General features: G+C 43.4%; 2 protein-coding genes across 8 annotated transcripts in view; one reads left to right on the top strand and one right to left on the bottom strand.

The window, feature by feature from the left end:
* Positions 1 to 1,269: 1,269 nt before the first annotated feature.
* LOC308320366 (heat shock 70 kDa protein-like) lies at positions 1,270 to 3,207 on the bottom strand (the record flags this gene model as incomplete). Its single annotated transcript, XM_080770707.1, has 1 exon — positions 1,270 to 3,207. One exon carries the CDS (start codon positions 3,205 to 3,207, stop codon positions 1,270 to 1,272), a length of 1,938 nt encoding a protein of 645 aa, XP_080626833.1.
* A 12,327-nt stretch (positions 3,208 to 15,534) lies between these two features.
* The window catches only part of ppfibp2a (PPFIA binding protein 2a), a 32,662-nt gene continuing 23,905 nt past the window's right edge, over positions 15,535 to 24,291 (top strand). For 3 of the 7 annotated variants that reach the window (XR_013964596.1, XM_080772025.1, XM_080772026.1), the window contains exons 1-4: positions 15,535 to 16,125; positions 19,841 to 19,927; positions 21,301 to 21,414; positions 23,045 to 23,176. Coding sequence is in view for 6 of the 7 variants with exons in the window: in XM_080772025.1 (XP_080628151.1) it covers positions 16,078 to 16,125; positions 19,841 to 19,927; positions 21,301 to 21,414; positions 23,045 to 23,176 (381 nt within the window). In the remaining variant the exon portion in view is untranslated. Of the gene's footprint in view, positions 16,126 to 19,840; positions 19,928 to 21,300; positions 21,415 to 21,773; positions 22,173 to 23,044; positions 23,177 to 24,291 lie in introns of those variants that run through there. The other 4 variants (XM_080772027.1, XM_080772029.1, XM_080772030.1 and 1 more) reach the window with 4 other exon arrangements.

Raw genomic sequence — 24,291 nt, forward strand, 5'->3', positions numbered from 1 at the left:
TGCATAGAAAAGTGCTATAAAAATGCAATACATTATTATTATTATCATCATTATTATGATTATTAATAAGAATGAATACAGTTTTTGGTCTGAGAGGCTAAATGTGATGGCTCAAATGCAGAATAAATAATGGGCCTTGATTTGAAAAGGGTTTAAACCACTGCTCTAAACACATTTCTACTGTCAGTGGTTCTCAAACGTTTCCATGTCAAGTACCCCCAGAATTATATGCATTTGGCCGTGGGCCCCCCTCTGAAAACAAAAACAAAATCACAACAGTGTGAAATGAGAGGCTTATCGTACATCAATTTATGTTAGCAGACATTTTACTTTGCTAAGTAAGGTACATAAGGTGGTCCCTTATTGGCCAAGCGCTCCCACCAATATGTGATTTAGCTGATTTGCTCGTTTACATATTTTCCCTTCAATGTCAATGGCGCATAATGTTTTGCCGTTTAATTTACGTCATATTTAGCAGAATTCTGACGTAATTTCTCCGTTCATTGTCAATGGCAAAACTTGAGACGGGCGGGGACAAAATTTAGCAGACATTTGACCGGAATACTCTTACGTGTGGGGACAAAAGCTGTAGAAGGGGCTAGCACCACTTAACTGTTTCAGCGCCAGTGCTGTAGTGGCCGCTAGCGCGCCAGTGCCATTTTTTTTTAAACTACTAAAATGGCCGACAAATCAGTTCCAGTTCAAACACTAAACAACATCCACTAGCTATTTGAAAGGTCAGCTCGGGAGGGGGAATAACTGTTTTTGTCACATACAAGTCAAATTAAGCTCTAATCAAGCCCAGAATATCGCATTTTTAGCATATTATAATCTATAATGCAGATATTTACGCGGTATACGTACGAGCCAATCAGAATGAAGTATTGGTACTAACCGTAGATTTTTTTTCCCCACAGTACCTTTGCCAAGCCCTGAACATTATGTAGCCTACTGTACCTGGCAAAGGCAACAGCACTTTTTGTTTTCTGAAAGTCTTTTTCTGTTTCTTTTTTATCATTTAGTTTTTAGTTTTATTTTTTGCCTGCCCAGTAGAAAGCAGTTTTTGTTTGTTTTCTTTTTAATTAGAAAGATGTTTTTTGTTTGTTTTCTTTTTAATTAAACAAACTTACTTTCATAATGATTTTTTTTACTTTTTCTACTTCACATTCAACCAAACAAAAATATAAATATATATACATAATATAAAGGGCATTCTGTAGTTTTCAAGGGGTGCTGCTAACCCCATAATGACTTCATATTATGCTTATTTTAGTCGACCCCCATCGAGTCCATCGACTCCTCTGTGCTCCCTTGTGCCTCGTCTCCGCAGCCGCCTGGCATTCCATCAGCTGGCATTCCAAAAGGCATTCCTCCGGCGTATGACTTCATAACAGGGTCACACACTTTCTGCAGCTCTTTGAGCTGATGCTCGTACTCCTCTTTGTCAGCTAACTGGTTGCTGTCCATCCAGGCGATGGCCTGGTCACACTGTTCTACCACCTTCTTCTGTTCCTCGTCACTGATCTTGCCCTTCATGTCGTCGCCCTGCACGCTGCTCTTCGCCCTGTAGGCGTACGATTCCAGCGAGTTCCTGGCGGTGGCCCTGTCCCTCTGGATGTCGTCTTCGGCTTTGTAGTTGTCAGCGTCCTGCACCATCCTCTCGATCTCTTCCTTGCTGAGCCGACCCTTGTCGTTGGTGATGGTGATCATGCTCTGCTTGCCCGAATTCTTATCCACCGCAGACACGTTCAAGATGCCGTTGGCGTCGATGTCAAAGGTAACCTCGATCTGAGGGACCCCTCTGGGAGCGGGTGGGATACCCGACAGCTCAAACTTACCCAACATGTTGTTGTCCTTGGTCATGGCTCTCTCTCCTTCATAAACCTGGATGAGGACCCCCGGCTGGTTGTCGGAGTAGGTGCTGAAGGCCTGGGTTTGTTTAGTGGGGATGGTGGTGTTCCGTTTAATGAGAGATGTCATAACTCCTCCAGCTGTCTCAATGCCCAGGGACAAAGGTGCCACGTCGAGCAGCAGCAGGTCCTTCACGTTTTCTGAATCATCGCCCGATAGAATAGCAGCTTGTACCGCAGCTCCATAAGCCACTGCCTCATCCGGGTTGATGCTCTTGTTCAGCTCCCTGCCGTTGAACAAATCCTGCAGGAGTTTCTGTATTTTGGGGATTCTGGTGGAGCCTCCGACCAGGACAATGTCATGAATGTTTCCCTTGTCCATTTTGGCATCTCTAAGGGCTTTTTCCACAGGCTCTAACGTGCCCCTGAAGAGGTCAGAGCACAGCTCCTCAAAGCGAGCTCTGGTGATGGAAGTGTAGAAGTCGATGCCCTCAGCAAGAGAGTCAATCTCGATGCTAGCCTGAGAGCTGGAGGACAGCGTTCTCTTAGCCCTCTCACAAGCTGTGCGCAGCCTCCTCAGAGCCCTCTTGTTCTGGCTGATGTCCCTCTTGTGTTTCCTCTTGAACTCCTCCATGAAGTGGTTGACCACACGGTTGTCAAAGTCCTCTCCGCCCAGGTGAGTGTCCCCAGCTGTGGACTTGACTTCAAAGATGCCGTCTTCGATGGTCAGAATGGACACATCGAACGTGCCCCCACCCAGGTCAAAGATCAGGACATTGCGTTCGCCTGACTTGACTTTGTCGAGTCCGTACGCGATCGCAGCTGCAGTCGGCTCGTTGACTATTCTCAAAATGTTCAGTCCCGCAATGACGCCAGCATCCTTCGTAGCCTGCCTCTGTGAGTCGTTGAAGTAAGCCGGTACTGTGACGACGGCATTGGTCACCTTCTTGCCCAGGTAGGCCTCAGCGATCTCTTTCATTTTCACCAGGACCATGGAGGAGATCTCCTCCGGGTTGAAGGATTTGCTCTCCCCCTTGTATTCCACCTGGATTTTGGGCTTCCCTCCGTCACCCACTACGGTAAAGGGCCAATGCTTCATGTCTGACTGCACCACCGCGTCCTCAAACCTTCTGCCAATCAGTCGCTTGGCATCGAACACGGTGTTAGTCGGGTTCATAGCCACCTGGTTCTTGGCTGCGTCTCCGACCAGTCTCTCTGTGCTGGTGAAAGCCACATAGCTGGGGGTGGTCCTGTTGCCCTGGTCGTTGGCAATGATTTCTACTTTGCCATGCTGGAAAACACCCACACACGAGTAGGTGGTTCCCAGGTCAATGCCAATAGCTCTTGTTACAGACATCTCGGATGATTCTACTTAATACTTGTTCTTGTTTTTAAGTACTCCAAAAAAGTTCTGTGCAGAGTGAATGATTTGAAGGTGAACAAGTATTTTATATTGGCAGTGTGACATCAGTTCTGACCTGGCATTATGTCAGAGTGACATCAGTGTTATGACCTTAGTACTCCATATTTGGTCAAGACAAATCCATATTTGGTCCCGGGGGCACCCTATTGCTGGGGGCCTGCTGGGAATGAGCGCCTTTCAATAGAAGATTGATTGTAGCTGTCAGTGTCACTCACCTTTAGACCACAAGGGTTCTGAGTTCGATCCTGGCATCAAATCAGCATATTTAGTATCACGACTTGGGTAGTGCGGTAAGAATTTGTTACTTTCAACCGTTTCCGTCCGTAGGACGTCCTAGGGAATCCAACCGAGGGCTGCATTGGACGTGTGTACATGTCCTAGCGCATCCTCAATGATATCAGGCGAGGGTTTGTTTTCTCTTTTTTTTTTTCAGTCGGACACTCGGCCACCGTCCTTCACGCTCTACGGCCATCCCGTTGAGAAAGAATGCCTCGTCTCTCCTAATCCAGGGCGCTCTCCGTGGTTTTGATCTGATGGATATACTAGCGCTTCATTTCTGCTCCTCATCCGCCTCTCGTTCAAAATATGAACGCTTTTTGGATCATATATCGTAAATATTAAAACCGCCCGATACCACGTCTCGTTACTCTTTAACACATCTTGAAAGAAAGCGAGTGACGGAGATTACTAGTTCACCAAATTGGGGGCGAGCCCTATCATAGCATTCATAACTAACTGACAGACTTTGATATTACATTTATTAAAGAAACAAAACAAAACAACAAAATATAGCTTGCATGTCTAACAGCCGTCAGTGCTTAACCTTTTTTTAATTTGGCATCGACCTCGCAGACATTAAATGTGATAGGCAGCAAGAGCCACACTATGAACACTATTTCCCTGGAACAACAGATGGGGGTCGGCGGCATATTACATATCATTTGTGGGGTCCTTGACATGAAATATTGAGAACCACTGATATAGAAACATGAGGTTTTTCAGAAAATAATACATTTTAAAAAGATGTTTTTTTATTTCGACGTCAGGCCTAAATGGGTTAACAGACGTCACCTGCACTGGATGTAATGGACTCCTCTTTCCCCTCTATATCCTGCTCAAATGCCTGCCAGTCAGACCACCGTTCTCTCATCTGTGGCTGTGATAACAGGCAGCATGCTGTCTCATTAGCATGCAGGGTGTTAATGAATCTCATCTAGCAGAGCTAGCCTGGAGTCATATGTGGTTAACGACCACGACCCAGTCCACTTAATATATACACCACACCTGATCCTCCCTCTGCCTGTTTGTCGTGTGAGTGGGTCGACACCGGAGAGGGAGAAGTGTGTAGGCCGCTCATTAAGGTCTTGTTAGTGGGCTGCAGTGTGTGAGAGACGGATGGGTAGACTTTACCTAGTCTGGTTGTAGCGCGGAATCTAATCGAATTTTATGCAACAAACAATTATTTTTTTTATGTCACAAAGCAACCTGGTGTTAAAACAGATAACTGTCAACAAGGTTTGCTGTCTGCCCCAATAATTAGCCTAGCACTTATCCATGAGATGATTATTTTATGAAGCTGTTTTTGTTTTGTTCACGCAAGTGATAAAATGCACTTTTTGACGCCTGACAGTGACAAAACAATTATGTCTGTGTCAATCACTTGCAACAGTTACCAAAATCAGCTTGGTAAATGTGCATTGTCTGAGCCTTAGTGTAGACACCATTCTCTCCAAAGAACAGATACCAATTTGAGTATTAGTTGAGGAGCATAGGGATATTGTGCGCTAATTTGTCTAAAATGCTAAATTTTGCACAGATGTAGCCCAGGGCATGCTCTAATGATTTCGCTAGGGCACCCGAGGTCGCCACAGCCGCCAAAACCATATGGTAGTAGCATGTGACATGTGGGCTTTCATGATTCTGAATCCATTCCAAGCATTATAGAACGTTTTAACAGCGGGCGACAGCCAGATGAATTTTCCGGAAGTGCATTATTTGTCAATGGGACCCGGAAACTCCCTAGTTTGACACCACTTAAAGCATAATGAAATTTAGAAAATGTTGCCTTATAGGTTGTTAATGGTGGCCATATGGATTTGGCCGCTGTGGCGACCCAGAAAGTCACCGGCACCCTAGCTAAATCATTAGAGCTAGAAATGTGTCTTCTCGACTCTAGCATGTGGACTTTTTGCAGACAAGCATTTTATATATTCTGTCATTCCAGCAGTCACCAGATCATGTGAGGCCTCCCCAGGGCTGCATATTTCAGTGGCCTACATGCATGTATAATCAACTAACGACTCAATGTGCATAGTATCATCTTTGGTTTATGCCACGCCAACACCGTTTGACTCTGAACGTTGATGTGTATTGCGGCTAACATGATTGATTGTTCCTGAAACATAGAAGCACGCTTAGAATGTATAACCATATACCAACAAAAAACATACCTTTAATCAGCACCGCCTTTACTGAATACTTAGGTTATATACTTCTCTCCAAACTTCCATAATTTGTAACATACACTGTTATTGTACAATCCTCAAATAAAATCACTATAAGCAGTTATCCATTACATGATCAATCTGGAAAGAGTAAGGATCTGACAGAATGCCTGAGTGGGCCCACCAGGTGGTGTACAGTTGCAAACGCCTCGCAGGCCAGTGCTACTGCCTGCCAGAAAGCATCAGTGCTACAACGAGGAAATGTGTGAGAAGGTGGATAGGAGCTAAAGAAGATGAAGTGGAGGAGTGGAGTAGTAGAGATGAAACCTGCTGTGGCTAATGGAGTGTAATGCTCATGACAAGGACCCAATGGACTGTATTCCCCCAGTAGGAAGGAAGCACCTGCCATATACATGACTATAATTATATTTTTCTATTCAGAAGGTAAGTACAGTTATGTATACACAAACATTATTGCTTTAATAGCCAGGCAATGCCGGATACATAGTATAGTATATTAAGATCTCATTTAGTGTTTATCTCTGATATGCAAATGCTTACTAAATCATTCTCAAAATCAAGTTCAAATCAAGTTCCAAAAGCTATTACTGTAGTCACTCTGGTCGGCATTAGGTAGATCCACATGGACTTTTATTTTTTCTTGACTTATGGTGCACTCTATTGGCCGTAAAAAATATAGCACAGGTTACGGAAGGAAGGGGTGGAAAGTGAATGAAAATGACCGCAAGACCGTTGACATCTAATTTGGCTGATGTTTACTGTGCTCATGTCATAGAGCCCTTTGTAGAGAAATGGGTCGACAGATGTGGCAGTTATCAGTTTAGGGTAACATAGAGAATGTGCATTATCTCCTGTTTTTTTTGGATTTTTTTAGAACATCTAAATAATATTAAATAATAATAGAAGACACAGATGGATGTGTCATGGCATCCCTACCGCATGCAGGAGAGAGAACCTCTCACCAAGCAATTGAGAGCTGCTGATCAAGGTAATAAATAATAATAAAAAACAAAAACATATATATCACATTTAAAAAAGTACAAAGGTATTGGCAACAAAATGTAATTAAAGTACCAAAAGTAAAATGGGAAATGTATGCAGAATGTCCCATTTCAAGTTTTCAAATGTATAAACAGCTTTTGAAAATAGCCGAAAATAGACAATCTACAAGCTCGAGCTTGTAGATCGGCTATTTTTTGTAACAATAATCAAAATCAACAAAGTAAATACCTCAGAATTGTACTTATGGTAAGTACAGTACTTAAGTAAATGTACTTAGTTACTTTCTACCACTTAAAATAACACAATGGTATAGTCAGTTAGCCACTAGTTAGCCACTAAGTAAAGATATAGAAAGTGGAAAGTGTGGGTTGCTGATATGATGATGATGATGTATTGACCCACATGAGACCCTAAAAACTTTCTAGCGAATATAACGTGTATCCAGAATAAAGTCTGCATGGCAATGACTATAGTCTGGTTGCCTCTGGCGGCAACCAGACAAAATAAGTAGCTGAATAAATTGACCAATTAATTAAAAAAGTAGTAGGCCTATAGCCAAATTATTCAAAAAGCTACATTACTTGTCTTGAAGACTGCGTTTAAAATGTTCAGCACTTTGTGCTATTATTACTTCATTATTATTTACTTCCACTTTGCCAAAAAGAAAGAAAAAAAATGAAAGCCCCTCAAACATTCCCCTCTCCTGTGCAAACACAGGTTAACGATTGATTGTACTTTCAGAGCTAAAAGGGGAAAAAAATGACACTAAACACAGCACATGTAAGATGCATTGCATCTATTGTGTTCAGGTCGTGGACAGATTATTATTAAAAGGGCCACCCTGGTTGAATGATGTCCTTATTATAAGGTCAGATGTAATGCAGACAGACTGAAGATTGCTTTCAGGAGAAGAGATAATAGATACCAGCTACAGTACAACATTGTGTCACACTACAGGATGCAGCCGGCCCTGTGGTGTCAAGAGTCTAATCTCAACAGAACAAGTGACAGGCTATCTCTGTCCTATAGGGACTGCCATCACCACCATCATCACAGGCTTACAATTGAACCATATATGTGTGTCATATCTAACTGGGGGAGGGGGGGTATTGTTACAGCAAAGCGATACTAAAGCTTGGTTGTACACTTTGTACAGGCTGTCCGTGTCACACAAACCATGACTGCTCAGGGCTATCTGTTCCAAAGTCTGTGTTTTAAAGCAGATTTCCATTATCTTAACCACATGGCATAATAGGCAAACATTCAGCACAAGAAGGCAAACGTTCTGCAAAAAAATAACCAATTTGGTTTAGTTTGCTTAGTGGTGCAGCCACTCCAAGCCAGGTACAGCAATGTCTGTCTGTCTGTCTGTCTGTCTGTCTGTCTGTCTGTCTGTCTGTCTGTCTGTCTGTCTGTCTGTCTGTCTGTCTGTCTCTCTAGTCTCTAGAGTACCAACAGGTGACAACTCTGCATTACCCTTATACCTAAACTTCTTTGCCTTTATTTATTTTTTTACTATTTTGAAAAACTTTTTTTAATAGTTCAAATCTACAAGCTCACGTGTAGATCATGCAGATTAGTTGAACAATTTGTTTTTGTTATTCAAAATAGTTTTTAAAAGAAAAGTGAAGAGGTTTGTTCTCAAAGGACATACATTTTTTTAAAGAAACACGTAACTCGAACAAATTCGACACACGTGTGTCACGTTCCACACCCCCACAGGGAGTGCAGTGCCCGATGTCGAGCCAGTCAGACCCACGGTTGTCCAGAACCGCAAAAAAAAGGCCTCTGTCCGGGCTCTGGACTGCAGGGCCCCTGCCCAGGCTCCATGTATGGAGCTGGCCTGTTCTGACATCACAACACTCCATATTTGGGCATGCCTGACACAGAACTCCATATAGGAATAAAGGGACACAGAGAGACAGATACAGAAATCTCCATACAGTATATGGGCATAAAAGGGACACAGACAGATGGGTGGAACAGGTAGGCCTACTCTGACACGGGTACAACAGGTATTGCATGGCCGGGTGGGGCATGGATCTCCAACTTCCATCGGTACGGACTCGGTGCTCTATAGTATAGACCGTCAAGCTGTACAGCTGGACACCAGTCTAGTATCTTCAAGGAAACATTGCAAAACAGATAAGACAGACTGATGGTTGAAACTGTTCTGTCAACAGTATAACAGCCAGTTGTACTTTTGGACTCTGTTTCACGATGGGTTATCATTATGTAGTGTGTCCTCTATCATCAACGTCAATCAATTAAAAACTAAAACAAAAAAAAAACAATTTACAGTATCACGTGCTGGTGTGTCTTAGCTGTGGCCTATATAGCCAAGACTGCAGCAGAACACGTATTCTCTACGCCACGGTAATTTGGAATGAAAAAAAAATAAAAAAAACAACAACTCAGTTTTGATCTCAAGTGCATAAGTGATGACAGTGGCTAAAGCTCTTGCCACAAAATGAGAGGAGAGTGTAAACCCAGCAACCACATCCAGAGAGGTTATTTGCATGAATGTCAGGACAGTTGTGTCGCTGTGACGGGATCTAAGACAGAAAGGGAGAGTTGGTATTTGCTGCAGCTCATCAGAGGTGCAACTTTGCAAGTCTCTCTCTCTCTCTCTCTCTCTCTCTCTCTCTCTCTCAGCCAAACTCTTTGGTTTCCAGTGAATGAGGATCCACGGTGCTGTTGTGTAGGATAGTGTGTTACCATGGCATCAAATGCCAGCCACATGCTGGAGGCTGCCTTGGAGCAAATGGATGACATTATTGCTGGTAAGAGTTTCTGTTTCATTAACAAGACCTCACTGGAGCGCCCAGTTTGTAATTGCTGGCCTCCATCAAAGAAGCGCTCAGAGGATTTGGGGTCAGCAGAGCTTGGAAAGAATGCTCTTCAGGTGATTTATTTAGCCTGGCTGTAACAGAACAATGGATTGCCGTGGATAACTGCCTTAGATTTCTATCTAGAACTACAGTACAGTTCAGTCTGAATTTATTCCTGTGTAGATGAAGAAACTGGACTATTTGACTTGAATGACTGACGTTGACGGGTGCTTTGAACTTCGATGTTGTTTTCGTCTCCTCGCGGCTTTCTACTTTTACACTGTTTTTCTCTCTAATTGCTGTTTACGCTCTCCATTTCCCTACAGTGTTGTCGTTGTCACCCCCCCCCCCCCCCCCCCCTCCTTTTCTAGCAGAGGTGATACATTTGAGACGGTGCTGTTTGTTGCAATCACCGCAGTCATGGGGTTTTTGTAAGGAGTCAAAAACAAGGTTCTATTAATAGAGTCAGCACACATGCCTTCTTTCCACGGACTAAACTAAATAACATCAACATAATGCCTGTGAACATACCATGTCATAGCCTGACAAGACATCAGCACCAGTAAAGAAAAATGATGATGGACCTCTTCAATGAGCACCAGTAAGACGCGCAAACGCGGGGAGCGAACGCAGCTCGTACATATTTGGGTTTTTTTAAGATTTATTTTTAAGTTATTATTTTTTTAAGTTAAGTTATTTTTAAGTTACGTTTTTAACTTAGCCATAACCATATAAGGAGTCCCCAAAGCAGCTATACGTCCAAATATGGAGTGTCAATCACAAACAAATCACTCAGCTCCATATATGGGCACAAAGGTGGGACACACACACACACACACACACACACAGACAGACATGATCTGCTAGGTCTCATAGTAAGTGCTCACTGCGTTCGCAATCACTGCGTTCGCAATTATTTGTACAAAGCAACAGTAGGCTACAGTTGTACAGTGCTTTGCTCTAACACAGGGGTTCTCAACCTGTGGGTCGTGACCCCTCAGGGGGTCCCGAAATTATTTTGGGGGGTCCCCAGATGATTTAAAAATAATAATAATTTTGCAACTTAATGGCTGGAAAATGGAAATTGAGAGTTTAAATAGTAGCCTGCACATAGTGCATGCATAAACTTTCCTTAATGATTATATCTGGTTTCAGTATTTATTTATGATGTATTTTCTCTATTATGAAGGTTCATGTAGTGGTCAATTTGTATTGGGGTGGGGAGGGGGCGGGGTGGGCGTCGCGAGACATGGCTAAAGCAATTCCGGGGGTCCCCAGCCAAAAACCCCTGCTCAGTAACTGAGCAATTTCAACTCTTGTTGAAACTCTTCTTGAATACTTGTGTATTCGTTTATCGGCACAATAGCAGGTCTTGGTAAATGGTGCATTTATATACTGTAGCACTTTTATCCAACGCACTTTACGATTGTGCAACACGCAGTCAATCACACTCACACTCACACATACACACACACACACACATTGCAGAGGAATCCATGCTCCAACCTGCACATCGGGAACAAGGGGTTCAGTGTCTTGCTCAAGGACACTTCGACACTAACTCTGGGGGAGCCCGGGATCGAACTTGCGGTTCCCATCTGGCTGCTCTACTGGCCACTGCCTCAGTACAGTACCCATGCAAACACAGTAGTGTTACAGTGAAATACTGCCCTCCAGAGGCTGTTTCAGGGGCTACGCATAATATAATCATCATCAAGGCTGTATGCACAATTGCACATACAGTAGTACACTAGGCCTATAGGGGATAACATGCAGTCCTCATCGAATAAAGCTAAATAAAATCTCATGACTAATCCGATTAGGATTTTTGTCAGAGTCCGAATCTGTGATTTATTTTTAAACCTTTTATGTATTGCTTTTGTAAAAGTACAATCCAGTACAGTATAGCCCAGAACAGTAGCCATAGGATGTATCTTTCTTTATTTTGTGCCCTTACATCTACCCTCCACCCTTGGTCCGAATCTGTGAATGTGAAACAGCATGAAAGGAGTCCCTCCACACTAGTGCTGTTTCCTAAACAATTAACTATTATGTTGGACTGTGATGTTTATAATATATGCTATCATTAAAATTTTCGAAGATTTAGGCTTACATTGTATGATATCAGAGACCATTGCAGTGTTATGGAAGATACTTCTGAACACGTCTTCAACTAATAACTGAATATATCTACAAACTCACAACATGTCGCAGCGCAATATGTTGTGAGCTTGTGGATCAGTTAGTTTCAGTGCAAGAGATGCTTCTAGGCATACTCTGGCTGCTGTGGAATCGTAACGACTGAAATCAGTCGTGGCGACTGAGAACTTAATTGAATCAAGATATTGTACTTCTGTCTGTTTAACCCGTTTCCGACTTTAATTTATGCCTCAGGGTTGCTGAATGTATTAACCATGAGAAACTTTGTAGTGTTCCTCTATTCTTCAGCTAAAAAAACCCACAAACTACAGTGAGTTACTGTTATTCAGCACTGATACAAAAGGGGGGAAACAATATAGTAACTGCATCGAAAAATCAACGTATATCGAAATGTAAACAGCAACATTGACTTTGTATCGCATTGTATCGTTTTGCAACGCAAATAATCTGTATTTAATCTTTTTGCAATGAAAATAATCGATTGCATCAATATTAAGTATACTTGTGCATCGTATTTAGCAATTTTAAGAAGAAAAATAAAAAGAGGGGTTTCATTTATTTTCCATTCAATATGGCTACAAATGTGTGTATTCTCTGTGTTCATGTCAAGGTACGGGTTTGTCTGTATCTCTATATCAAATATAATGAATGTCTATGTATTTGCAGGAGAATAACCGTTTACTTTATGTCCATATTCATAATCATATATTTTTTTCTTACTTTTCTACTGTACTGTATGGGTTTTATACTGTGATAACTATGTATTTTATCTGTGGGTCTGAAATAAAGTATTGATTGATTGATTGATTGATTGATTGATTGATTGATTGATAAATGTTCCCTTAAAAAACCTGCACTATCCACATGTTTCACACAGATTATATTTATTTGCAAAAATAGTTACTGTATCGATTTTAAGTCATTGAATCCTATCGCCATAATGAACCAATATCGTCCATGTATTGTATACTAAACCGTATCGTATCGTGATACCCATCATATCATATTTAATTCAGGCACCACAGCTGCTGCATCTGAAGGGTTCCGCTGTCCGCTCATAGCAGGGCTGAGTAGTGGTGCAAGAAGTCACGCGTCCCACGCAGAGATGACCCAACGGCTGACCCTTCCCCTGCACCTTGACCCTGCCTTCAAGGTTCTGCAGCTGACCGAGGACCTCAGGGAGCTGCTGGAGGGCCGGGGTTATGGAAACGTGCACGAGCAGGAGTCCCTGAGGCAACAGGTCTCCGTTGACACCGCACAGACCCTGCTGCTGTGGCTCGAGACCGGCAAGGTGAGTGAGTGCGCCGACCACCCGTTTCGATGCGTTGAAAGGGACAAAATCATGTTTTAACAAATCTCATTTTGGAGCATTGAATGTGCTCAGTATAGCCGTCTAATGAACTATCAAGTTCATCTCAGTAGGCTGCATTCTGTGAGTTGACGCACGTGTTGTCAACTGACTATACGTGGCCGGTTAAGACTTATATGAGGTTAGGGGACTTGTGTGGCTGGCTAAAACTGATATGAGGTTAATTAGGGGACTTACGTGGCTGGTTAAAACTAGGTTAGTTAGGTTAGGGGACTTACGTGGCCGGTTAAGACTGAAGTTATGTAAGGGGTTCGATTCAGGGTTATAGGGTTAGTAATGTCGGACAGTAATGTTTAGCCGCTGTCAAAGCGATAGCCGTGATGAACACAAGGTTCAAGGTTTCAAGGCTCAAGTTTAAAGTCCCGGATGGGCAAATTGGTTGCAGCATCATAGACAGTCATCACTACATCAAACAATACAATAAAACTGCAATACGCATAGCCGATACCAGAAAAAGTACATCCAATGCTCTGATTGAACGTGATTTTGTCTTTTTCGATGCACTGATGGCATTGGAATCCGCTGAGTGCACAAGGCTGTTTCTGCTTCATTGTGAATGGACCGATTAAACCAGTGGTTCCCAAACCTTTTCATGTCAAGGACCCCCAAATCGACACTAATTTACCCCCATTGGAAAAGATATTCCAACTTTTTCAAATTTGTTGGTGTTTTTTGGGCTCCCCTATGTATTTTCTATCCCCACAAATACGCAATTTTGAACAACCAGGTTTTCTCATCATATAGGGCTTTTTATGGAAATTGCTCACAGGAACAGCTCAACTGATTTGGTCATTATGCGTGACGTCATCAGTGTCACCCTACTTTGTCTTCAGTGTTCAGTTCCAAATTTGCAATTCATTGTTGATTTTCCAAGCATGGAATGTAAACAACCCTAGGTTTATCTTGCATCAGTAATATAATGACTCAGATATTAAATAAGTTAATTAATATCAGCACATTGTGGTACACATTGTGCCATTTGTACACTCTCAGATTTACAGACCCTTAGGGTCCATTTGGTTCCAAACTATCATTTAGCTGGGGACCCCCTGGAACTCCCTCAAGGTCCCCTGGGGTCCCCGTACCCCACTTTGGGAACCAGTGGATTAAACACACTGGCCAGGCCACCCATACAGAAGATTAAAGTGCAGGGTTTATAGCAAACAGCACAGACCTAATAACTAGTAACTACATGTAGCATGCAGATGGTGTACTGCACATCTCTGTGTGGGCAGCATGTTCTCCACAGTGGTGGAAAAAAGTACTCACATTTTTTACTGGGGTAAAAGTATACAATACAATACTGCAATATATAAGTACTCCGTTACAAGTAAAAGTCCGGAATTCAAAATGTACTGCAAAAGTCAAAAGTATTGTACTAAATGTACTTAAAGTATATACCAAAAGTTAAAGTAATTATGGAGAATGTCCAATTTCGAGTGGTCAAATGTTTATATATTTCTTTGTTGAAAATAGCAGATCTACGAGATTGCAATGCGTCGCATCACAACCCACTGTGGGCTTGTAGATCGGCTATTTGTAAATGGCCGAAATGTATGGCTGAAGTGGTTAATATATGTTTTGCAATAATAATCTAAATCTACTAGTAACTATATAGTTTTCAAATACATTTAGTGGAGTAAAAGTACAATATTTGCCTCTGAAATGTAGTGGAATAGAAGTAAAAGTATTGGAAATTGAGAATACTCGAGTAAAGTACAAATACCTCAAATTTGTACATAAGTACAGTACTTAAGTAAATGTACTCAGTTACTTTCCACCACTGTATAGTGGTGGAATGTACTGTATGCTGATGTACAGCATAGGTATGACGTTGTAGGAATTGCTGACCATAGGGGTGATAAAGGAGTTGGGACTGGGAGGCTTTGTTTATGGTCAAGTATGTCCTGAGGGCTGTTTCCTCTGCACTCAGGAGCCCGGAGTATATGAGGCGGGATCTATGGCAATACGGCAGCAGTAATGAGTTCCAGAGCTCCTGTTAAGAGCACAAGTAGTCGGACCCCCCCTCTCTCTTCCTTTTCACATTCCGCCTTATTTTCTTTACCCTAAAACAGATCCCCCCCCCCACCCCCCCGGAGCGCCACTCCATCCACTTTCTTCAAAGGAAAAAAGTAACTAAACAAAACAGCTTGTTTGTCCGAGCGACCTTGTTCATCTTCTGGATGAATTCTGAAATAAGAAGGGAAGAGATGAAAGAGAGATTCAGCTTTGCACCGCTTCCTATTCAGGCTCCTCGATCCACTGTTTTTCCTCCCCCTCTGCTCGCCTTTCTTTCTGCTATGGCCCCGTCCTGCTCTCTACCACATCTGACAAGCATGTGGTGCAGAAAGTCCTCGCTCTTATGTGCCCCTTTAGAACCCCCCCCCCCCCCCCGCCCCCTAAAAAAAAACATGAAAAAAGCTACATGAGAGGTACTTCAGAGACAGAGAGGAAAAGGAGAGTGCAACAGGCACACACAGATTCTTATTTTTAGAAAGGGAGAAAGATAGAAGATAGACTGTAGAAATGGATGACAGATGACATGCAGCAAAGAAATTTCAAAAAATAGAAAAGTGACCAATTACGGGGACCAGAAAAGGGAGAAAGAGAGAACCAACGTGAGAAGGAGAAGAAAGGGAGAGAGTGGAGCCAGCTGGCATGGGTTTGCGTCGTACGGCTCAACTCGAGTCTGATATTAAAGGCTGCCTCTCCGCTTGCCCAGACTCCAAACCACATGCACAGACGAAGGTCCTCTCTCTACTCTCTCACTACTTGAACGACGGAGAGACAGCAGTGAAGGGAGACCAGTTGAACTCTGGAAGAGTAACAGTCTTCCTCCTTTAGAAGCATCACTCATATCTCGAGAGCTCCCACAGTGAAACTCCGTCGGTCTCTGCTTTCTCTCCGTGGTGCCTCTTGCCACCGTAGACTGTCTTATTCTACCCGAGTGTTCATAGAGCTACAATGGGCCTGCAACATGGAGTACGATATTGATTTCTATAAACACTTTTCCTGGCTTAGAAAGGTAAGTGACTTGCATGTCTCCAGTTGGTATCTGGCATGCATGCCACAACTGCACAATAAGACAGGGTGTTGTTGGGTGTTGATGCCTTTTGGTCTGCTATTGTGTTTACCTGTTGATGTCTGTCATCACAGCAATTATGGGAGGAACACGTGTTTTGTTTGTCTCGGATGAGAGGTGTGTTGCTGTTGCACAATATTGTTCTTGCATCACGCGTGCGCACACACACGCGTGCACACACACACACACACACACACACACACACACACACACACACACACACACACACACACACACACACACACATTGGACTGTTATTGGACTGTACGATTACATTTTTGAAGGGATGTTGTTTACAGCAAGTTGAGGAGTTGGACAAAGAATGTATTCACTTTGAAGTAAAGTATAGCCAATCTGTCTTTAATCTCTTTACGCATAACCAAAATGCAAGATGCTCATATATACTGGATTGTCTATTCTTGATTTTTATTATTATCTTATGTTTTTACTGAAGCTATAACTAAATCTGTGTAAAGAGTTTTACTATATTTCTTTGCAAGATGTGCTATGAATGTTGTATTGAAGACAAATTTACATTGTTATAGCCTATTGTATGTGACAATAGGTCATTGCTGCATATTTTCCTATGACTGCAGGGAAAAATCAACAGACAAAACAACAACAAAGAAACATACATATTGTACCTAGCACATTGGAGCCAGTTTGAATATGGTTAAAGAATTGTTGTGGTTGAGGCGCCAACCGTACCTGGCCAGGGCCACATGGGAAGGTCATAAGGTCACCGTAATTAAGACCAGGGCTACTGGGCAGGTCATAAGGTTACCATAGTTAAGACCAGGACTACTGGGCAGGTCATAAGGTTACCATAGTTAAGACCAGGGCTACTGGGCAGGTCATAAGGTTACCATAGTTAAGACCAGGGCTACTGGGCAGGTCATAAGGTTACCGTAGTTAAGACCAGGGCTACTGCGGGCAGGTCATAAGGTTACCGTAGTTAAGACCAGGGCTACTGGGCAGGTCATAAGGTTACCGTAGTTAAGACCAGGGCTACTGGGCAGGTCATAAGGTTACCATAGTTAAGACCAGGGCTACTGGGCAGGTCATAAGGTTACCATAGTTAAGACCAGGGCTACTGGGCAGGTCATAAGGTTACCATAGTTAAGACCAGGGCTACTGGGCAGGTCATAAGGTTACCATAGTTAAGACCAGGACTACTGGGCAGGTCATAAGGTTGCCGTAGTTAAGACCAGGGCTACTGGGCAGGTCATAAGGTTGCCGTAGTTAAGACCAGGGCTACTGGGCAGGTCATAAGGTTACCGTAGTTAAGACCAGGGCTACTGGGCAGGTCATAAGGTTACCGTAGTTAAGACCAGGGCCACTGGGCAGGTCAGTTACCGTAGTTAAGACCAGGGCTACTGGGCAGGTCATAAGGTTGCCGTAGTTACGACCAGGGCTACTGGGCAGGTCATAAGGTTACCATAGTTAAGACCAGGGCTACTGGGCAGATCAGTTACCGTAGTTAAGACCAGGGCTACTGGGCAGGTCAGTTACCGTAGTTAAGACCAGGGCTACTGGGCAGGTCATAAGGTTACCGTAGTTAAGACCAGGGCTACTGGGCAGGTCATAAGGTTACCATAGTTAAGACCAGGGCTACTGGGCAGGTCATAAGGTTACCGTAGTTAAGACCAGGGCTACTGGGCAGGTCATAAGGTTACCATAGTTAAGACCAGGGCTACTGGGCAGGTCAGTTACCGTAGTTAAGACCAGGGCTACTGGGCAGGTCATAAGGTTACCATAGTTAAGACCAGGGCTACTGGGCAGGTCAGTTACCGTAGTTAAGACCAGGGCTACTGGGCAGGTCATAAGGTTACCATAGTTAAGACCAGGGCTACTGGGCAGGTCAGTTACCGTAGTTAAGACCAGGGCTACTGGGCAGGTCATAAGGTTACCATAGTTTACCCGGGCGATGCCAAATTTTGCATATACACTCCCTGGATGGCAACTATGAACCTCTGCCCCAAACATTCCAGAATGGCCTGTTATAGCGCCACCAGGAGGCCGACTTTTACCGACTTTTACTCCTCCAGATTCTATCCAAAAATCCCCCAAACCGTTACATTATCTCACTTACACTATCTCTATAGTCATGCATGTGTTCAAGACGGATCTGTCCGATAGTTCAGATTCCATCCTAGTTGGCATGCAAGCATGCAATTTATGTTAAATCTTTCAGGGACTTTGCTATACTAGGCTGAGGAATATATCTCACCCTTTTCACATTGGCCTGTTATAGCGCTACCAACAGGTGGATTTTTGGAATAAAATGCCTCAAATCATCCAATTGCCATCCAAGGCGTAATAAGAAATGCCACCAGAAGGCCACAACCAGACCTGCCCTGGTGGAGACCTGTGCCCAGAGGGGCACTCTTTCTAGTTATTATTGCGACCATAGGTTGCACGCAGTTACTATGAAAACCTGTATTTCCCATCAGTCGTGTCACATCACGTCTCCATATATGGTCACGTGACACATCACGCCACATGACGTGCTTCTCAAGTGTGTTTAGGCCTGAAAACGTCAATTTAAAAAAAGGAAAAAATAAAAAAGGCCTTACTACAATCCCTGTTATGCCCAAATATGGAGATCCCTGATGTCATCAATATTAAGCCCAGATATGGGAATGTCAATATATGGCCATATTGCGACAGTCTCATGATAATCAGTGTGGTTGCCGCGACCCGATTCACACTTGCAAATGAACCAAGTTGGTACAACACATGGATCTATTCTCCATTATGTGAAGATCACGACACGGACTTCATCAAACCCTGGATAGCTATATATGGCTTGACATACTAGATCTGCATATATGGAGCCGGCCAGCAACTCTACATCTGACCTCACTGACACCAGATTAATAGTTTAACTCCTGCTTCTCAACTGTGCTGTATTAAGAGGCTCTGTTGTTTCAGTACGACTTCCGTTTTTAATTAATTACTGTAAAGTACATATATTCATACAGTGCAGTATATGAATTACAAGGAATGAATTGTGCATTGTAAAAGGTTGATGTAGAGTGGCCTTGACTCTCTGTTAAAAGGCTTAATGGCATTTTAAAAGGACTGTAAACCACTTTAGCTGCCTGGCTCAAATCATGGGTGCTGGGCATCGTGAAGTTTCCATGGCTGTGGTTGAACTCCTTCAGTTCGGAGCAATTTGAGATGATCTGGTCACAAAATTATTTTCCTTGGGCCTTGACGACCGTGAAATATACTCCTGATTTTAAAGGAAAGCAGACCAAAGTTCAGTTTTCACTTTTTCACAAACAAGTCAGAACACCAAATATATTGTGAATTTAAAGTAGGATTAGTCCCATGTAAACCTCTTACAAATTCCACATACACTGGTCGGTGGTACAATAGGTTATTTGAGACGAATTTTGTGTGTGTGTGTGTGTGTGTGTGTGTGTGTGTGTGTGTGTGTGCACGCACTATGCACATACATGAATGCACACATACTATATGCATGCATGTGTGTGAATGCACGTGTGTGAATTCACGTGTGTACTGAGACTTTAACCTCATAGGCGAAAACCGTGCAATGCAAATTTTAACCCACGGGGCGACTGCTCCGCATCCACATTGTAATATAACCAAATAAATATAACAGTAGCTAACTGTTCCACTCCACTCTCAGGTACATGTGCACTCACCGGTGACCGGCGAGACCTACCAGGAACGCTTATCACGTTTAGAGGGAGACAAAGAGACACTCGTTCTTCAGGTAAGATCGGAAAGATGTGACTTATATTGTTTATTTTCTACTATTGGTTTAAATGGAGATGACAATGGGGCTGTGAAGTGTACACCGTCCTTCGTCCAGCATTGACCTGTTTTTGACTAAGATTTATGCAAGCTTTAAACGGTGTTGTAATGGAAATGACTAACCTAAAACCTGCATCCATTCAGCTAAAGCTGAATGCGGATATGAGAGCGACTCTGACTAATAAAAGAGGACATATGACACCTCACTGGCCCCCCCAGATGTCCCCACTGATTATAAACACTGCCCATCTCACATAGCACTGAGTGACTGAGTGACTGAGTGCCTTTCAAATCAATAAAACGTATTTTATATACGTAAGTATCACCTACATGTTTCTGATTATATAGAATGTTATTGTAGTATTGTAATCTGTTCATTATTTCATGCACAATGAATTAATTAAACTGAGCGGACCAAATGACACCAGGCGTGGCATAAATATTGTCCTCTTTTAATAGACTATATCATCTTATATGAACACTACGGATACAAGGAATTGACACTCACTGCTGATTATAGGAAAATTAGAATCACAGAGATTCGTGGAGAATTAGTACATGTACTGTATGTATGTATGTGCGTGCGTGCGTGCGAGCGATATGTGTATCTCCTGCAATTGCTTAACAACAGGTTACCTAATACAGGTCCAGGCTAGTACACTACACGGTAGCACCTTGGTGTGTGTGTGTGTGTGTGTGTGTGTGTGTGTGTGTGTGTGTGTGCGTGTGTGTGTGTGTGTGTGTGTGCGTGTGTGTGTGCGTGTGTGTGTGTGTGTGTGTGTGTGTGTGTGTGTATTGAGAGCAGGTGTTCTGTTTGCTTTCTGTGGCGGTCTCACCTACACACCAGCATTCCTACACTAAGTCCCATCCAGTTGGCTGCTTCATGGGGCCCTGCCTTTTTTCACGTGATTGGCTGCTACATGGCCTTATTAACTGCGGATTTACATCTAACCTGTGCACAGCACAGCACACTTGGCTTTTTTAGCGTCCTAAAGCACTGCACGTTCGCTGGCGCTTAAGCACAAAGGAACATTCATTAATGCTTGTGCTTGTTTAATCTGGCAATGCGGAGGATATATCAGCAAAGGTGCAGCGCGGGCCAGCGGCGAAATGACTGGTAAAAGAAAATGGCTCTAAATGATTTCAAGAGGGTTTGTTTGGGGTCGGTGCCAGTAAGCAGCGGGAACTGGGAAGAGGATAATGAAGATTAGGAGATATAAATATAATGAGTAGTCTAGGTTTTCGTTTTTTTTGCATGGTGCTACAGTAAATTACTTCTGCCTCATTACTTACCCCCCCCCCCCCCCCCCCAAACACACACACACACACTAGGTGAGCGTTCTGACGGACCAGGTGGAGGCGCAAGGGGTGAAGATTAGTGACCTGGAGAGTTGTCTGGAGGAGCACCGGCTCAAACTCAACTCCACAGAGGAGATGCTACAGCAGGTACACAGCCTCACAAACATCAAAGCACACAAACGAGGGCCTAACGCATACTCATGTAGTATACAGTGAGGAAATATTGAGATATACACTGGTGGCAGTCCAGGGGCTTTTTTATTACCAGTGTTGTTGTTCTGACTATTAAATAGAATGCTCATCAATCTTACTAGTAGATTGCAGCTCAGGAGGAGTCTAGCTCCCCAGGAGGAAATTCCTTGCTGGGATTCCATCGTGACTGGCTTTATATCACTGTGACAACCAGCATATTTAGGACGCTATGGGTTCCTTTCCAAGGCGGAGTCTCAGGAGAGTGCACGCCAGGTCTGCTCTGTCTGGGCAGGTGAGCCAGGGATCGCGTCCACACCCATAACCTCTAACTACGCAGCTAGGGTGAGAGAGACAGAGAGAGACAGAGAGAGAGAGAGAGAGTCAAACTGAATGAGACCGACTCTGTAATGGAAGGATGAAAAGGGAGGAAAAGAATCGGAAGATAGAAAAAAAGGAACCAAGGAAGAGAGGGAGGGCAGTGAAAGGAGGAGAGAAGGGATGCGAGAAAGAGGAAACAGGGGAGTTGAGGTCGTACATCTTTCAGTTCTGTGTGGCAGAGATCAAACTCACATCCAGCGGACACATTTTGCAGAACTTTGGAAATGGACCCTGAGTTAAATGGACCTGCGCTTACAAAACAGAACATTCAAACCTGTTCGCCTCCGGGAATGAAACAGACTGCACTTTTCCTTCAAGAGAAGCGAGCTGTCGTGGTAGGACAGATTAGACCACAAATACTTTTTTAAATCCTATTCTTGTCATATTTCCATTCCATGAATACTGTGTTTCAGCTGCTGCAAATACTGAATATCCTTTTCTGCACTGGACTGCCCTTAAAAATAGAAAATCCTTTTAAGCATCTTGAGTGGTTGTGAGCTCATGACACGATGACTAGTAAATGTAGAGGGTCTAATTCTACAGCTTGTGCAGTTGCTGTGCTGAAGGGCAGTCAGGCTTTGGTTCCTGGAGAAGTGGTCATTATGAGGCTTTGGAACCATGCCGTAAATCTCTTCCTAGTGACAAAGCTCTAATATTTTCCATGTGCGCTCTAGAAGAAGCCCAGAATTTTTTCCTCTCTCCAAAACAACTCAACAGTTTTAAATGGACGTATATCATGTATGTGAACTGTTTTCGACGCTACGGATGCCACACGTTCCCGGATCTCATGTGTTTTAGCACCTGTCAGACAGCAGCCAAATTAGTAATGCGTGCAGTCCGTGCACACAGTGTGGCTGGACTCTCTCTAGGCACTCTCTCTGCGAAGACAGGAAATATCTTCAAACTGTTGGTGGACAACTAGTGTCTCTTTGCAGCTGATCTGATGGATAGTAATCTCTTTCTCTCTCTCTCTCTCTCTCTCTCTCTCTCTTGTTTGAGGGAGCTGTGAAAATAGGCTTTATAAATAGTGATCATGGGCTGTGTATATTTACTTCTGTGTATTTATAGTTGGTCTGAGGGGGCTGTCATTAGAGAACTGGTACACTGTTAGGTTGCTAGCAGTGTGTCTTATGTGCCCCTTGTGTGTGTTTTACATGAATATCTATTTGTGGTGCGTCACGTTGTTTGTATGTGCTGTTGACAACAGGAGTTCCTAAACAGAACGTCACTTGAGAGTCAGAAGCTGGGTCTGATGGGGGAGGTGTCCTACCTAAAACTGAAAGTGGCAGACATGGAGGAGAAACAGGGCCACGGGACCGAGAGGCAGCACAAAGCCGAGGTAAGGATCCCCATAGAAAATATAATACAATGACATGATAATGTGCTATAAGAGCCCATTGAATAGTCTTTGTGAAAGATTTGCAGTATATGGACAATCGATTGTGTTCTCCAGTATCTCTAGACCAAATACCTTGTGAGTCATATAGTCACAACAGAGGGTTTGATTTAGAAGCCAACACAGGTGCGGTCGAATAGGCAAGGTTCATGAATTACATTGTTTGAGTGGAGCACTCTCATCACCGTCTGTGGTAGTAGTAGTCTGTAGTGTTCCATTTAGCAAATTATTTGGTGTTGCATTGAAGAGTGAGAGGTTTGTGACCAGAGGTTACAAGGCTGAATTTAACACTGCACTCTTTAATGTGAGAGCATCGCTGCCTGTCACATTATTACACTGTGCTTCTTTGAAGAACATTTTTTTAATGAAGGAATTTGTTCAGCCTTGACTCTGTGGGGTCGGTTTGCTTCGTTTGGCTGCTCTGTGATAGCCGCCGTCTTTAATGATTTGTGCTTTTACCAGGAAGGATGGGAGTGCGTTCTCATGTCGTGTGAACCCAACCTTTGGGGTTAGGTACGCTGCTGAATGCATGACAGAATCCATAAACACACGCTGTGGGAGTATGGAGGGAAACATTTACCATGCCCTCCACTCCAATCTTCCTGGACCTACAGGAAACTAGTCTCCAAGGAGTTAGCTTAGTACTTTTTTTTTTTTTGTCTTTTCGACCTGAGCAGTGTATTTGCTTAAGGCCAGTGTGTCAAGTTACCATGCTTCCAGAGGGGTACAGTGAGTGAGTGAGTGACCACATGAAGTGGGCAGAGGGAAATTAAGGCAGCACTGCCACTAGACAGGATACATGTAATGTATGTGGTTACCGTCAAAATATGGCTGGTCAAAGGGCCTTTGTGTCTTCAGGCCGGGTACTGGCAGTGCAGAGCTGGCGTGATGGATGGCGGGCTAAATGTGAGATTGTGTGTACTGTAGGGCGGCCTCAGCCCAGAGCTTACAGTTACACTCTCACCCCGTCGTGATGGTCAAAGAATATGACTGGGGCCATTATATGAAAACTGGAGGTGAGAGGTTCAGGTGTTTTTAGGGGTTTGCAAGTGAAGGAC

Source organism: Protomyctophum bolini (genome assembly GCF_963924005.1).
Source record: "Protomyctophum bolini genome assembly, chromosome: 1".
In the NCBI taxonomy this organism is placed as follows: Eukaryota; Metazoa; Chordata; class Actinopteri; order Myctophiformes; family Myctophidae; genus Protomyctophum; species Protomyctophum bolini.